The sequence below is a fragment of the Solanum pennellii genome, chromosome 6 (genome assembly GCF_001406875.1).
Source record: "Solanum pennellii chromosome 6, SPENNV200".
Classification (NCBI taxonomy): domain Eukaryota; kingdom Viridiplantae; phylum Streptophyta; class Magnoliopsida; order Solanales; family Solanaceae; genus Solanum; species Solanum pennellii.
The window spans coordinates 54400854-54416631 of NC_028642.1; the positions used below are offsets into that span (position 1 = coordinate 54400854).

At 32.3% G+C, this 15778-nt stretch overlaps 2 protein-coding genes across 4 annotated transcripts in view; both read left to right on the forward strand.

The window, feature by feature from the left end:
• The first annotated feature begins 4044 nt into the window (after window positions 1–4044).
• LOC107021919 (probable myosin-binding protein 5) lies at window positions 4045–7738 on the forward strand. The gene is made up of 5 exons (XM_015222634.2): window positions 4045–4596; window positions 4934–5298; window positions 5588–6460; window positions 6683–6907; window positions 7337–7738. The coding sequence occupies exons 1-4, from the start codon at window positions 4226–4228 to the stop codon at window positions 6904–6906; spliced, it is 1833 nt and encodes a 610-aa protein (XP_015078120.1). The 5' UTR covers window positions 4045–4225; the 3' UTR covers window position 6907; window positions 7337–7738.
• Window positions 7739–8338: 600 nt separating this feature from the next.
• Window positions 8339–15778, forward strand: part of LOC107023492 (transportin MOS14) — a 26438-nt gene continuing 18998 nt past the window's right edge. Inside the window, exons 1-6 of one of the 3 annotated variants that reach the window (XM_027917765.1) lie at window positions 8339–8802; window positions 12024–12101; window positions 12360–12422; window positions 14272–14319; window positions 14398–14544; window positions 14739–14870. In XM_027917765.1, the coding sequence (XP_027773566.1) occupies window positions 8680–8802; window positions 12024–12101; window positions 12360–12422; window positions 14272–14319; window positions 14398–14544; window positions 14739–14870 (591 nt within the window). In that variant the 5' untranslated portion in view covers window positions 8339–8679. Of the gene's footprint in view, window positions 8803–12023; window positions 12102–12359; window positions 12423–14271; window positions 14320–14397; window positions 14545–14738; window positions 14871–15778 lie in introns of those variants that run through there. The other 2 variants (XM_015224203.2, XM_015224204.2) reach the window with 2 other exon arrangements.

Sequence of the window (15778 nt, forward strand, 5' to 3'; positions counted from 1 at the left end):
ATTACTTTAAGTATATATTATAAGACTATATTAAAAAGTGTTAGAATTTATAATTCTTTAATTTATTTGAAGATTGAAACTAAAATGTTATTTTAAAAGATCATGAAACTAATAATTTTTTTCATACCGCATGAAGNAGAAGACATCAATTAAAAGATTTATGATTTCATATTCATCTATTTTTTCAATTCTTTGTCCTTCATTGCCTATTATTTCTGTAGAATGTTTTTTTTTTTTTTTTTTTTTTTTAACATACAAAATTTAAAATTTCATGTTACAAATCCTTCGTGGTAAATAGCACTAAAGTGAAGTTTATACAATAATGACTTAGCCTTTTTCAATGTAGCTTTTTTGTTATCTTTTATTTATTTTTTATTCTATTTTAGGTACTTACATTCTTACTAATTAACCATAACAAGAAAAATCTAAAGGTAGTATTTCCAAAATAATTGAAGAATTAAAAAATATTGTTAAGAAATTCCTAAGCATAGGATCTTAATATAATTCTTTTATTTCAAATAATTTTTCTAAATAAGAGGTTCCAAGGGTAATAATTGTGTATTTTAAAAAAAAATTATATATTTTTCTTAGCAAGATCACTAATTGCATTTGCATCAGAAATTGACATGTCATAAGCATTTATTTATATGTATTACTTTAAGTATATATTATAAGACTATATTAAAAAGTGTTAGAATTTATAATTCTTTAATTTATTTGAAGATTGAAATTAAAATGTTATTTTAAAGGGAAAAGGCTCAAATATGCCATCGAACTTTCAAAAAAGGCTCATTTATGCCATCCGTTAAAAGTTTGGCTCATCCATGCCACTACCGTTTAAAAAAAGGCCCATTCATGCCATTTTTTTTAACGGTGGTTTTACAAAACCACTTTTTACACGTGTCAGATTAAAATTCGTCCACGTCATTTTTTATTTATAATAAAAAATCAAAAATTTGAAAAATTATTAAATAAAAAACCCACCCAAATAAAGACCCACCCAAATTAAAAAAATCGCTGCCAAGAAAGCGATTTATGTGAATTTCTTTTCTTTTTTCTTTTTAAATCTCGGCAGCTACTTTAGTTAACAAATTTTAATTAAATTATCGCTGCCAATTTTTTTAAGTAAATCATATTAAATGTTGATGAAGTTTTTTTTAAAAATAATTCAACGATTTTTTACAAAAATTGTCACTGATTTTTTATAAAAAAAAATTCCACCAAGTTGCGATCTTTAATTTTAAAAAATCAAGAAAGTAACAGCCAAGAAAAAAAATTCTTAATATACATATGCTGCAATTGCAGTGATTTTAAATAAAAAAAACACTTAAAATTATAATGCGATTTTTATTTTGATCAAAATAAAAAAAAATCACCAATATTTAATATGACTTTTTTTAAAAAATAATTGGCGACGATATTTTTATAAAGAAAAATTTTCTAGAAGCAGATTTTTTTATTTAAAAGAAAAAACTTTTTTTGTAAAAATGTTGATTTTGATCATTTTGGTAAAAAAATCACCTACATTAAATAACTTTTTTTAAAAATAATTAGCAGCTAAATATGTCATCGAACTTTAAAATCTTCATTTATGTCAAATATAATAAAAATAATTTAAAATATAATAATTTGGGTGTACATATAGGGTTTTTTATTTAATAATTTTTCAGATTTTTGATTTTTTATTATAAATAAAAATGACGTGGACGAATTTTAATCTGACACGTGTAAAAAGTGGTTTTGTAAAACCACCGTTAAAAAAAATGGCATGAATGAGCCTTTTTTTAAACGGTAGTGGCATGGATGAGCCAAACTTTTAACGGATGGCATAAATGAGCCTTTTTTGAAAGTTCGATGGCATATTTGAGCCTTTTCCCTATTTTAAAAGATCATGAAACTAATAATTTTTTTCATACCGCATGAAGCATGACCATGTGTAGTAGCTAATAATAAATATAGTAATAATAATAACAACAAAAACAAAATTTTTTACATGATTAGTCAACTTTTCTTCTTCTCATAACATTTTCCGTAACTCCTCTTATAAACAATGTAATTTATGTTGAGAAAGTATTATTCTTTATGATAAATAAAGAAATTTTATAATTTAAAAGGGTGTAAATTTGCAATTAGCGAGACACATTATTTGTTTTAAATATTCATATTCATAACTCATATCTAATTACATATTCAATTTTTATACTTATGATATCCATAGCTCTCATCTCTTCATATTTATAGTTTCTAAATATTTAATCTAAAATTTTAAGATATCTTTTGGTATTCCTTCATTTCTTATTATATAAATTCAGTCTTTTCATTTCAGATCTCCTAACAAGGTTATCAATTTTATTCTATAGTTAAAGTAGACGAAGAAGACTCTTGATTTTGATATGATATTGGAGAAAGAGTCGATAAGAACTCGGAATATTATGTACTAATATTGTATTATTTTTTCATTTATATTATTATCGATCAACGTCTTATGAAGCATGTATACATTGTATTTTTTTTCTTTCTCTATTTTTTGTATTTTTTTCTCTATTAGACTTCTTAATTTAGTTTTCTATGAATATTTTATTGTCGTAAGTCTAAATACTTATTTGAGCTCAAATTAGCCACTTGTGACTTTATTGAAATATTGCTAACTATTAACCAAAGTTCAAAAGTTATAGTAGGTTGCTTAAAAAGAATTAATTTAAAACATCAAAATATGCCCTTTATTTGGTGTTTTTTAATTATATTATTAAAGATTTATTTATGATTTTTGTATTATATTATTCATTACATGTTGTTCACATATATGTTTTCATAGCATTTTAGTCGTTCTAACATGTCTATAAAAATTCAAATGGAACAAACGTGCAAAGCACGTGTCCAGAAACTAGTATTATTATAAGTGGGAAGCTCCAAAGTGAAAAGTTGAATTATCATTTTGCCCCTCTACTAAATTAAAACTTTTATAATTTTTATATATATATATATATATATTTAATCTTCTTATTCTCATTTCAAAATCTTGACCTTTCAAATTTCTCACACAAATTTTAAAAAAATACAAATGAGTAATTATTCCTTAGAGACAAGAAATTAAAGTAGATGCATGTATCTTTTAAAGTTAAATTTCATCTCTATCTTTTCATATTTATTTTAATAGTATTTGACCTTTCAATTTTCCATGTGTCTTTTCATGTTTCCATAATTTTGTTGTATAAATTTAACTTTTCTAAGAAAAACTTTAATTTACTATTCCTACAATTCTTGTGTAGGAACTCTAAAATTTATTTCACTCATTAGTTTCCAACTTCTTTTTACATTTTCATTCATATTTTAATATATAAAATTTCTTTGTTTTATTGGTTGTACATAGTTTAATCTTCTCAATAATATTTATTTTGATCAATCTTTTAACACTCGTTAAATACTCTATAAAATGTATCATAAGGTGGGTTTGTCCAATTATTTGCCTTCTTTGGTTAGATTTCTCCTCCAAAAAGAGTCTTACTCAGATAAATCTATTCCAATATAATTGATTTAGCTACAAATATTGACCAAAACTTTTTGTATTATTGCTAAGATAGCAGCATATTCACTTCTTTTAGTATAATATCTATTTATGAAAAGCTTCTGTTGCAATAAAATTCAAATTCAGATACAAGTTAATCTGTGAATGCCTTTGCATATTTGAACTTTGAAATGTGGACATGGACTATGCTTGGAGCACACAGGTTCATAGTTGACTGTGTGTTCGTATAGTTTAAAATGGTATGAAATACACGTGCGCTGCACGTGTTCGAGAACTAGTATATTCAATGTCATAAAAACAATGTATGTAAGCATTATACAAATACTTGTAGAGTGAAATTTTGAACATCTTTATTTACAAATAGTTTGAAAAATGAGAAAAGTTCACTTGTGCATTGACTTTAAAGCGAAGATAGAGGGCTACCATTAATTCATGTAAATAATCAACCAAACAATTTTAATTTCTAAAACCAAAAAAAAAAAAAACTTTTTTTTTTCTGTATATAGCTAAAATGAATGCCACCATCTCACTTTTTTGAAACCTTTGAATCATCAATTCAGTTTTTTTACATAAACAATGCAAATGCAGGAGCCACAATAATGGAGATCATGATCATCTGTTGTTAATTTTTAATTTACCAACCAAGATCATGATCTGTGGTTAATTTGAATCTTGGGTTGTTTTAAGATTAAACCTTTAATGGCTTCAGGTTCATTCAAGTGTTTTGTTGATCAAAAGTTGGGCAAATTTGCAGTTTTCTTCTTATATGCTATTCTTGAATGGGTGTTGATCATTGTCCTTTTTGTTGATGGTTTTCTTGCATTCTTTTCTAATGAATTTGCCAAGTTTTTCGAATTGAATATCCCGTGTTTGCTTTGCACAAGGATTGATCATGTTCTCGTCAATAGGAACTCGAGTTTCTATTACAATGAATCCATTTGTGAGGTTCATAAGAAGGACCTTTCTGCACTTGCATATTGTCATGTTCATAAGAAGCTGTCTGAAATCAAGAATATGTGTGAAGGTTGTCTTTTGTCATTTGCAACAGAGAGAGATGCTGATTGTGAGAGGTAGTCCGACTGTCTTATCTAAAAGCTTAAATTCTTATAAGACACATTTTTAGAACGCGTCCTGTCATGTGTAGGCCGTGTGTCTGAAGTATCATGTTAAATCGTCTTAGCTTCTTTTATGTGTTTCACTTTTTCATATAGTTGCATTCTCTTAGTGAAAAATCCTGACTCTGCGATTGTACCGTAGGCCTGATTCTTTTGTGAGTAATGGTAATGGTGATATTTTGAGTCGAAACTCTACTTACTTTTGATTTAATGTTGAATTGTGCGACTGTCTCATCTGAAACTTAGACTTTGAGAGAGAGCACGTTTGTTTAATTAGTTATGTTTTCAACAGGTATAAATCACTAGCTGGGGTTTTGAAAAAGGACATTGATTGCTTTGCTGGAGATGATGCAAGACTTACTGTGAGAACAGGTAAGAAGGAACTGGATGAGGCCATCCAAATTGAGAGGGGCGTAGTTGCGAGGTGTTCTTGTTGTGGAGAGCCTCTAAAAATGAGGTCAAAATTTGCAAGGAATGCGTCGATAAATGGAAGGTCTTATTCTCAAGCTCCTGCTCCATCTCCTCGCGCTTCTCCTAGAGCTCCGTTACTAGGAGCATGGAGAAATATTGAGGAAGTACGCCATCTAGAATCGCCTCGCAGTGTTAGGTACACAGAGCTCAAGTTCACACAAGATGATGAAGGCCCCTCACATGGAGGTGACTCTACTAATTGTCTTAGCAATCTTTTCATTCATGTCAGTTATTTCCTCATCATTCTTTGCTGTTTAACAATAGGAAAAAAGAGGCCTTTTAGTTTCGTCTGGTTTGAGATTGTATGTCAGCAAAGGCTGAACTAAGATTTTGAGTTTATGAGTTCTAAATTCTAGAAACCGCAACTTAGGTTCTGCTGAACCTTGCAGGCAAAGTTGTAGCTTCGCCCCTGTATGTCGGTATAAATATATAAGTGTGAGATACAAAATACTTATGACTACTTAATGCATTGCAGGTAAAGAGGATATGAAAGCTGCTACTATGCCATTGCTACCAGATTCAGAGGACACAAATATTGATTCCTCTTGCAAAACTCCAAATAATACAAGAAACAGATTTTTTGGTATCCCATTATCAGACTCAGCTCAAGCAAGTCCCAGGTTCTCTCATCATAGGCCAAGGAAGTCATGGATTAGTGATAAACTTGACTTCACTTCAGAGGCTAACGACTTGAATAGTGTACCGAGTGATTTAGAAGAAGACGTCTTGAATCGCTTAAAGAAACAGGTCCGTTTGGACCGTAAGTCTCTTGTGGAACTATACATGGAATTGGATGAAGAAAGAAGTGCTTCTGCTATTGCAGCTAATAATGCTATGGCAATGATCACTCGTCTGCAAGCGGAGAAAGCAGCTGTTGAAATGGAAGCCTTTCAGTATCAGAGAATGATGGAAGAACAAGCAGAATATGACCAAGAGGCTTTGCAGTTCATGAACGATGATCTTTTGAAGAAAGAGGACGAGATGAAGCTCTTACAAGTTGAACTCGAGACTTATAGGGAGAAATATGGACTTATAAAGACAATAGGTAGTGAGGTTTGTGAAGTTGATGATGATGAAGATTATCAAGAACTGAAATCTCAGTGTTTATCATCTATTAGTGAGAGATCAGATTGTGCCAGCCCTTTTGAAGCAGATCATCATAGAGTAAACGAGCGCCTTTTTGAATGTCCCGCGGAAAATGGAGGGGTGAATGTGGAAGAATCACAACTTGATTTTGAGAAACAAAGATCATATCTTATGGGCTTGTTGACGGATGTCGTAGAGAAAATCCAAATATCTCCTGAAGAAGGACCTCATACATTAGAACCAAAGACAATCGAGCAAAAAGGTACACAAACCTATTTTCTTTTCATCATCTCATTTCGGATTCACACTCAGTATATATACCGACAATGCAGAGCAGTTTTACACTATTGGTGCAATTTAACTTGTTATAGCATGTTATCCTCTTACCAAATGTGTATAAAGACCAGCGTGGAGATGTTAAACACTTCCATTTTTCGTTTCAAAGACTGCATATACACTAACCTTAGTTTTCAAATGCTGATAGGAAATGAAAATAAGGCCGCTCTTACAAGAGAAGTGTCGTTAATACGAGAGAGGTTGAGAGCCATAGAAGCAGAAAGTGGCTTCTTAAAACATGCTGCCATGACATTACAGAGTGGTGATGAAGGAAGCAAACTCTTGACTGAGATAGCTCAACATCTGCAGAATCTTAGACACACGTCTAATACCTCATCGGAGTATGCAGATGCAGGGCATCAATCCAGTTAAGGTGATTTCTCCGCAGTAAATTCGTTCTTTTGTCTACATTGATGTATGCATTTTCCTCCCAGAGGTACTACGATTCTGTGAAGAAGATAAATGGGAAGAACTAACATAGATAGAAACGAATCATATAAATGCAGGGCTGCTTTATTGATCACTCAACTAACCATTATTATCTCAGAAAGTCACTTTGCTTCTTGATTCAATTTTTCTGCAACAAAAAGAAAGTGACTTTCTAAGATCGTCAGAGAAATCAACTCCAGTTTCAAAAAAAAGTTTAATGCTCCTTTTAGCCTACTATTAGAGTCTACACAAGAATTCATATAGTTGACCTTAACTCGCTTGTAATTGAGGCGAAAATGATGATGTTTCTAACTAAACTCTATTGATAATGCATTTTCAGTTGTGGAACACATTTAACCAAATGCATTTGCAGGTGAAATTGGCATGGAACCAGACAACTCTGATATAATCCAACAAGCTTTTCACCTTAGCTTAGTCCAAATGGAACAAATCGAGAAGCCATGAATCGATTGGACCTGTCAATTGAATGAATTGTATCACTCGTACATGATGATCCACATTAAGAAGATCCCATTAGATTCCGGAAGCCACTCGAGTGAAGAATGAAGAGCTAATGTTGTTAAAACAGTATATATGTAAACATACATACATAGTTTTGCATTTATATTACACACATCTCTGATCTATCTATAGATAATGAAAAACTCTCATGGTTTTGTTTCTTACAAATGAGAACTTTCAAATAGGTCATGACTATTTACAAGGTTCAACTTCATAGTGCCAACTAACTAATCCAAGTGATAGTTCTAGCTTATTTTATTGAATGAACTACCAATACACTCGCCGCGTATATTTAACTTGAACTCGATAATTTATTAGAATCAAATTTACTACTTCTCTCTCGTAGTATGGATTCTTCTTTTGAAAAAAAGGGTTTATATCATTCAAATCATGATAATTTGATACTAGATGTAATTTCCGTTAAGGCAAAATAACGGAACGTATACATTACATACTTTAAGAGCTACACTTAATAGGAAATAATCGACTAGAGTGTATATTTCGTCCATTTGAAAAAGAATGAAGGAGTTCCGCTCTAATATTTACATAAATAAAAACAACTCTTTTTAACATATTATAAATTTAAAAGAAATTTGAATCATATATAAGATAGAGAATACAAAAATGAACTTATACCAACCATGTGATTTTTTCTTTTTTAAATTGTATAGTTGTCCATCAAAATAATAATCGATAAATATAATTTTTATTTTTACATATCAATATATACGTATACATTATAAATATTTGTTTTCTTACATATTTGACAAGCGAATATAATTAATTTTTGCAAGTCGCCGAATTAAAAAAAAAAAAAGAAACCTAAAATATAAAAGAAGTGTCCCAACATTGAGTATTCATTTGAGGACCAATACAAAACTAAACTAGGATTAATTACTCTTTACATTCAAAAGTTCTTCCCCCTTTCGACCAATCGAGTAGTCACTGGGAAATTTCATCGAACGGTTGGGCTACACATCCATTTCCGTGCTTTGCTCATTCAGTGACACTTGACGCAAACCTCTCAAAGGAAAGCGCCAAAAGAGAAGTCTTATCGATATACTCTGTGTATACGGAACTACAAAACCGACAACTCCTAATTCAAGCGGCGATTTATAGAAGTATTGGGTGTGTTGCCGATTCAGAACTAGGTGTTTGGGGAGTTTTTTTTTTTCGGAGCTGAAGTGAAGAACTATGGAGCTACAGAACACAGTTAAAGAAGCCCTAAATGCACTGTATCATCATCCAGATGACGGCGTTCGAATGCAGGCCGATCGATGGCTACAGGATTTTCAACGAACTATTGATGCTTGGCAGGTTTGATAATTTTTTCTTCCTTTTTATTGTTGGATCTTTTTTAAATTTAATCAGAGGAGTACAGTTATTTAGAGAAATGGGATTTGAGTTTTTGATTTTGAGTGTGCCATTACTGAGCTGATCAAGAATTTTTGATTTTTATCAAGGGGGCAAGAAAAAAGCAATTTTTTTTTTTGCAAAGTTACTGTTTATAAAAAAGAAAAGGAGTTTTTTAAAATTGACCTGAATGGAATCCAACTGATTTGGGATTGTGACATACTTGATTGATTGATTAATTTTCATTGCTCGAGTTTCATTTGTACAGTTTCAGTTGAGTCTGTCAAAATCAATAGTGGTTTCTTTATGTTGCTGCACAATGCAGTCCTTTTTTCCAAGAAGGCGACGTCATTGCACCATTGGGATACTTTGAATAAACTTGAGTGCATATAGGAAGACAATACTATAATGGGATCACTATTAGCTTTGGTTGGCTCATGAAATGGAAGATGTGTTTTCTGTGGTGATTGATGGTTGGATTTGAGGAGGGATCATTGGTCAATAAATAGTCCTTTGAGTTCAGCAGCATAGAAGCCAGCACTTATTTCTGTATGCCAATCAAGTCCAGTATGGCAATATTTCATGTCTTATTAAGGTATCCAAATAGCAGTTTTAGGGTATTTGGAAGGACTTGCATGTCCAATAGAAAGAGAATGTAAGCAAATTATTTTAAGAGCATAGCAAGAGTATTCTGATAGTGTCTGAATTTCGCTGTCATACTGGTTACAGAGTTGATGAAAAAAAAAGGAAGTGCAAGTGCATCATTAATATGTATGTGGTACCCATAACAAGGATTCATTCATAATCAATGTCTGTTTACATATGATGGCGTATCACACATGATGGTAAAAAGTTGTTAGCCATTTATGTCTGACTACTGCAACTTCCTTGATGACAAATGGAGACCACTCGATTCCAGTCCGATTTATTTTATCCGACTTCAGGGGCATGAATGCGACAGTGTTTACTATTCTATAGCAGTTTTTGGGTGTTTGGAAGGACATGCATGTCCTATAGAAAGGGAACGTAGGTAGAGATTTAATACGGAAAATTCATATCTACCCCAAACAAATTATTTAAGAACTTGTCAAGAGTACTCTGATGGTGTTTGATTTTGCTGTCATAATGGTTGCGGAGTTAATGGAAAAAAAAGGAAGTGCAAGTCCATCATTAATATGTATGTTGTACACAAAAAATGGATTCATTCATAATTAATATGTTTCACATGTGACGGTGTATCACAGGATAGTAAAAAGTTGCTAACCATCTATGTCTGACTACCACAACTTCCGTGTTGACAAATGGAGACCATTCGAGTCCAGTCTGATTCTAGGAGCATAAATGCGATAGTGTTTACTATTCTATAGCAGTTTTTGAGCATTTTGAAGGATATGGATGTCCAATAGAAAGAGAACGTGGGTACATATTTAATTCGGGAAATTCACTCTTTTTGTCCATGTGAAAATTCCTTTCATTTCCTAGCCTATTCAATGTGGTCATGTATGTAATAGATGTCAATGGGTAGACCTCCTAGTTGGGCCGGCATAGATCTCATGAGACCGCCCCATTAGTGCAAAAATCATTCGGAAATTAAAGTCGTGAATTTTTTATAGCCGGTAGTTGTTTACTACCTCCTTATTAGTGCCAACTCCGCTATATCTATCTCAAACAAATTATTTAAGATCTAAGTTGTGGAGACTCTTCACTTCGGCTCCGCACCCATACTGACACGACATGTTTGTGGGTGTGAGTGCGGTATCCATACCGGAAATAGCCCATCGATTTTGCGTCCTTTGGCCAAAATTGATAAAGAAATTCGAGATAGATACAATGGTTTCTGAAATCAAGCCAAAAGAAGTGTGGTATCATTATTTAGGCATATGTTTTTTGTATCGTAAAAGATATTTGTGTTAAGAGTCAGCAATTATAAGATGCTTTAAAGATATTTATAGGTCAACATAGTTATTGAATGTCCTATGAATTCAATAAGTGTATCATGGCCTCTATATCATTTGCAAATAGTCATGTTACACCAAGAGAATAATACGGGTATTCATTTGTACTTAATAATATATAGATTCAAAATTGCTCTCAAATATTCGTGCAATACTTTCCTAATAATTGTCCACCGTCATTTAAGGATAGTTTTATTACTCTATTTTTAGAGAGTTGAATACTTTTAACCGAATACCCGTATCCATACCTGAATCTGTACCCATGAATCTTAAAATTTAAATTGTTTTCTTCCCTCTACATCGGCACTCATATCGGGCACCCATGTCCGAGCAATTTATTGTAAGCTTAGTTGCGCGGACTTTTCACTTTTGATGCCGCACCCGTCTTGGACTCTTCAAAAATACACTGCTTTTGGCCGAATCCGACACGCACCCGTTGGCATTTTTGAAGAGTCCGAGCAATATAGATTGTAAAAGCGTATCAAGAGTATGCTGATGGTATGCGAGTTTTGCTGCCATAATGGTAACAAAGTTAACGGAAAAAAAAGGAAGTGCAAGTGCATCACTAATATGTTCGTGCTATTTATAACATGGATTCATTCATAATTAATGTCTGTTTCACATGTGATGGCATGTCACAAGATAGTAAAAAGTTGTTAGCCAATTATGTCTTACTACTACAACGGTGACAAATGGAGACCATTTGTGTTCAGTCTGATTTGTTTTATGTCTGATTTAAGGAGCATAAATGTGACACTGTTTACTATCCTATTTCTGTTTGCCTGATTGCCTTGACCATGTAGAAGAAGCAAATAACTAGCCTATTGTTGTGATTAGTCTGCGTTCTAGGAGAAAAGGTATGTCGAGCACATTAAGTGACAACGGGGGTATTATTCTGTAAGCGGTTTAATTTTATGCAACATAGTCTCCTTTTCAGCTGCTATTTTTTTAGGTTCATAAGATTTATGTGCCCATACCTGGCATTGATGTTTCTTTTAGGCTGCCTCACATGGGGACAAAGGATATAACTGAGTCATTTGGTCGGCTCGACCCAACTAATTTTTGGAATGGGATGTAGTTGATAGATTGGTTTAATGTTTGTGAGATTGAGGTGTACATTGTGGTTAGCTTCTGTTTACTTTTGCGCTCTCTCTCTCCCCCTTTCTTTTCTGTAATGTGACTGGATATAATGGTGCTTGTCAATTTACGAAGTTTCTTGTATTTGATTAGGTGGCTGATAATCTGCTTCATGATGCATCTAGCAATCAAGAAACTTTAATATTCTGTTCTCAAACTCTCAGAAGCAAGGTAATCTTCATCCTGAGCGTCCATAGAAGTCTATCACTTATTTTCAGTTTCTCTAAGATGTATTTACAAGTAAAAGCTACTGATAATATCTACTGTTGTACTCTTTGCATCTTCTTGATGCCTGTAATGAAACAACTTACTTCATCAAAAAAAAAAAAAAAAGGTACTGAAATGTTCGACTAAAAGATATCAGTATCCATCTCTGTCTGTATTTTCTATCAGCAATTTAATACAGGCATTTTCTATCTGATTTGATAGGTTCAACGGGATTTTGAAGAACTACCTTCTGAAGCTTTTCGTCCGCTACGGGATTCTCTGAATGTGAGCGAGTTTATCATCTCGATATAATTAATATTTTCAACTCGGATGTCTGATATCATTGAAATTTATCAGTTTCGTTCATATTGCCAGCATATCAGTTACTTTTATTAACAACACAAAATTGTGAATCAAATCTGTAGATAACTGTTGCCTGCATGATGCTTGTAGCCTAGTAGGTGGGATTAAGTTGATTCCTCTTCATCCTTCATGGAGTATAAATTGTGTTTTGGCTTCTTTTCTGATATATAAGGCACATATTAAGTACTAACAATATAAGGAAATAGGTCCTAGGGATAAATGCTTCATATTCGCCTGATCAAAACTGGAAATTTTCTATTCCTAGGCAGTGGTGTCTTATTTAAGGTATCTTCACACAACTTTCGTGTTCCGAGATAATGTTAGGGTTAATCCTTCACACGAAAGAAAGTGATTGGGAAAAAATATTACTCTCTCCGCCCCAATTTATTGGATGTTGTTTGACTTGGCATGAAGTTTAAGAAAGAAAGAAAAACCTTTGAAATTTGTGGGCTTAAATAAGTCATAGATGTAGATGTTTGTGTGGCCGTAGCCTGTAAATCATCTAATCAAGGGTAAAATGAGGCATTTAAAGTTAACTAAATATTGAAACTTGTCATTCTTTTTGGGACTGACTAAAAAGGAATCTGTCATTTAAATTAGGACGGAGAGACTAGTAGATTGGCTCCATTATTATTAAAAATTATTTGATGGTTTGCCTTCCATCGATAATGTAGTTTGCTAGTGTCGGGTATTGTAGGATTATATCATTCTTTTAATTTTCTATCAGAACTATAAGTAGATTATATTTTACTCCCTTCATTTTTTTTTGAAACAGGTAAATTATAGTTTACTCCCTTTACAGAAGAGGGTATACAAACATGTGCTCTTTATTTCTTTCTAAACTGTCTAATGAATCGTCTAGATACCTGAAGATGTCATGTATACTCCGCTAGTAGACAAAGCTGGCAAAGTCATCTGGACGTACAACAAATTTTCTGCACCTACACCACAGTTACTAAAAAAACAAAACAAATTCTGGGTCCCCACCCCACAGGTTTTCCTCCTAATGACCCGCTGTGTAAAGCTCCAATCTGCAAGGAATCAAAACATTACCATTATTTGAATCAGGAGAGCTTTCATCTAAATGCATTCCGAAAATACATTGGATGTTCAACATAAGGAATAATTACAAACATTATTGATATACCAAATTGGGTTGTGTTAATCAAGAAAAGGAATATGATTATAAAATGCACATTTAAAGGGAAATTGTTTTGGATCCTAAACTTTAATATCCCAAATAATTGGTGTCTTGTGCTTGTTTGCAGCTCAACTCCTTTATGTGTAACTATGACCGAGTCCTAGTTTAAGTGGAAAATTTTTGCTCCTATACTGTGGTGGTGGCTTAGTTGTCCAGCTTGGTAAAACCATAAAAGTGAACTGTTGTAACTTGTTCTTTTTGGGAAGATACATATTTTTATTAATCAAACTGTTTTAACTTGTATGATGAGTTACATCAGCTGCTGTCGGTTTTGCTCTATATCTTCATAAACTTACATATTCCACCTGAGTAGTAGCATCTTTTTCTTTATTATGTTTTGATGCATCCATGAGATCCCGCTATGTATAGAATTATGTGTTTTTTGTAGACAACCATACCTCTTTCTGAGGTTCCCCTACCTCTTGGTATACTTCTTGTATATGGGTGTTTATGCCCTTCATTAATAATATTTAATTACTTTATCAATAAATAAAGTAGAAATAAGTATGTAGATTTATCAAATGTTATATTTTCCTCCTGACTATGAGTTTGGTGATTTTCAAAATGCAGACCTTGTTGAAAACATTTCATAAGGGTCCCCCAAAAGTTAGAACACAGGTAACTTAAGATATTTTTGTCAAATAAACAATATGTGGAATTCAATTAAAAGATTCTGTTCTAAATGCTTTATTATAGATTAGTCTTGCAGTGGCTGCTTTGGCTGTTCATGTGCCTGCAGATGATTGGGGAGATGGTGGTATTATAAACTGGCTTAGGGATGAAATGAATTCTCATCCTGAGTTTATACCGAGTTTTCTGGAACTTCTTAGAGTTTTGCCTGAGGTATTAGTCTCACTGTTTCTATTAAATCACATGGTAAACAATTGGTTTTTACTGTGCTTTTTATTTGTTGAAAAGGACTAGGTTAATTTATTTGAGTTGCAAGGTTATGTCCTTGTTGTTGCCTTTTGTGAGGAAACATTGCATCTTCTCTTTAAATCTTGAACGATATTGGTAATGGACGTGTCTTCACACAGGAGGAATTCAACTACAAGATAGCTGCTCGACCAGATAGGCGACGCCAGTTTGAAAAAGAACTTGCTTCTGCTATTGATACCGCACTTAATATCTTGACTGCCTGTTTGAATATCAATGAACTTAAGGAACAGGTGCGCATTACTTTTTCCTTTTGTGCCTGTTGATAGTTTGATATTTACATCCTTATCAAAGCCACCAGCCAAACACTTAATGATTCTCTCTCACCAAATAGTAGTTTCTTGTGCCCAGAGAGCATGGATGCCAATTTTGACTGAATTTCTCCATTCAATATACGTCTAAATAGTTATTGTGAGCCTCTTAGGGGTCGTTTGGTACGAAGATTAATAACACAGGGATTAGTAATGCAAGGATTAGTAATGCAGGGATTATTTTTCTATCAAGTGTTTGATTTATTACTTCCCACCTAATTTTGTGTTTGGTGTAAACTCTACAAAAAGTTTCTTTCAAATCATACCCTTGAATTAAAAATACCCAACTTAAGACTTTTATCTTCCAAAATCATTTAACCGCATTTATCAATAAAATAAATTTAATATGGCAAAATAAATTGTTTTATATGTTATATAAATATAGACCCTATAAATACACAAATATTTTAAGTTTATATGACATGAGCTTATTTTAAATTTATACAAAATAAAGTTTAATGAAAAGATAAATTTTCATAGTTCAATGACCTTAGCTTTTGAGATAATAACTCAATAAATTTACTAGTACAAATATAAACACAAAATCAAGAAAATAAACAAAATGATTAAAAGGATTTGAGGGTTTCTTTTGTTTTTACATGGATTAATCCCATGGTAAAATCTCTATGGATTACTAATACCACCAAATGAAAGGTATTAATTATACATCCTATAATACCATGTAAGGTTTATAACTAATCCATGGAATAGTTATACATCGGCCAAAATTTCTACAAAATATAATACTAAATAATACCATACATAATACATGAACTATTCCTAATACATACTCCCTACGAGACGATCCCTTAATGATTACCATCAATTCC

What these genes read in the sequence shown, in the direction of transcription:
- LOC107021919 (XM_015222634.2), top strand. Translation starts at nt 4,226, where the DNA reads ATGGCTTCAGGTTCATTCAAGTGTTTTGTTGATCAAAAGTTGGGCAAA. An exon ending in TGAAGGCCCCTCACATGGAG is followed by an intron (nt 5,299 to 5,587) that starts GTGACTCTACTA and finishes AATGCATTGCAG; the next exon opens with GTAAAGAGGATATGAAAGCT. An exon ending in AAAGACAATCGAGCAAAAAG is followed by an intron (nt 6,461 to 6,682) that starts GTACACAAACCT and finishes AAATGCTGATAG; the next exon opens with GAAATGAAAATAAGGCCGCT.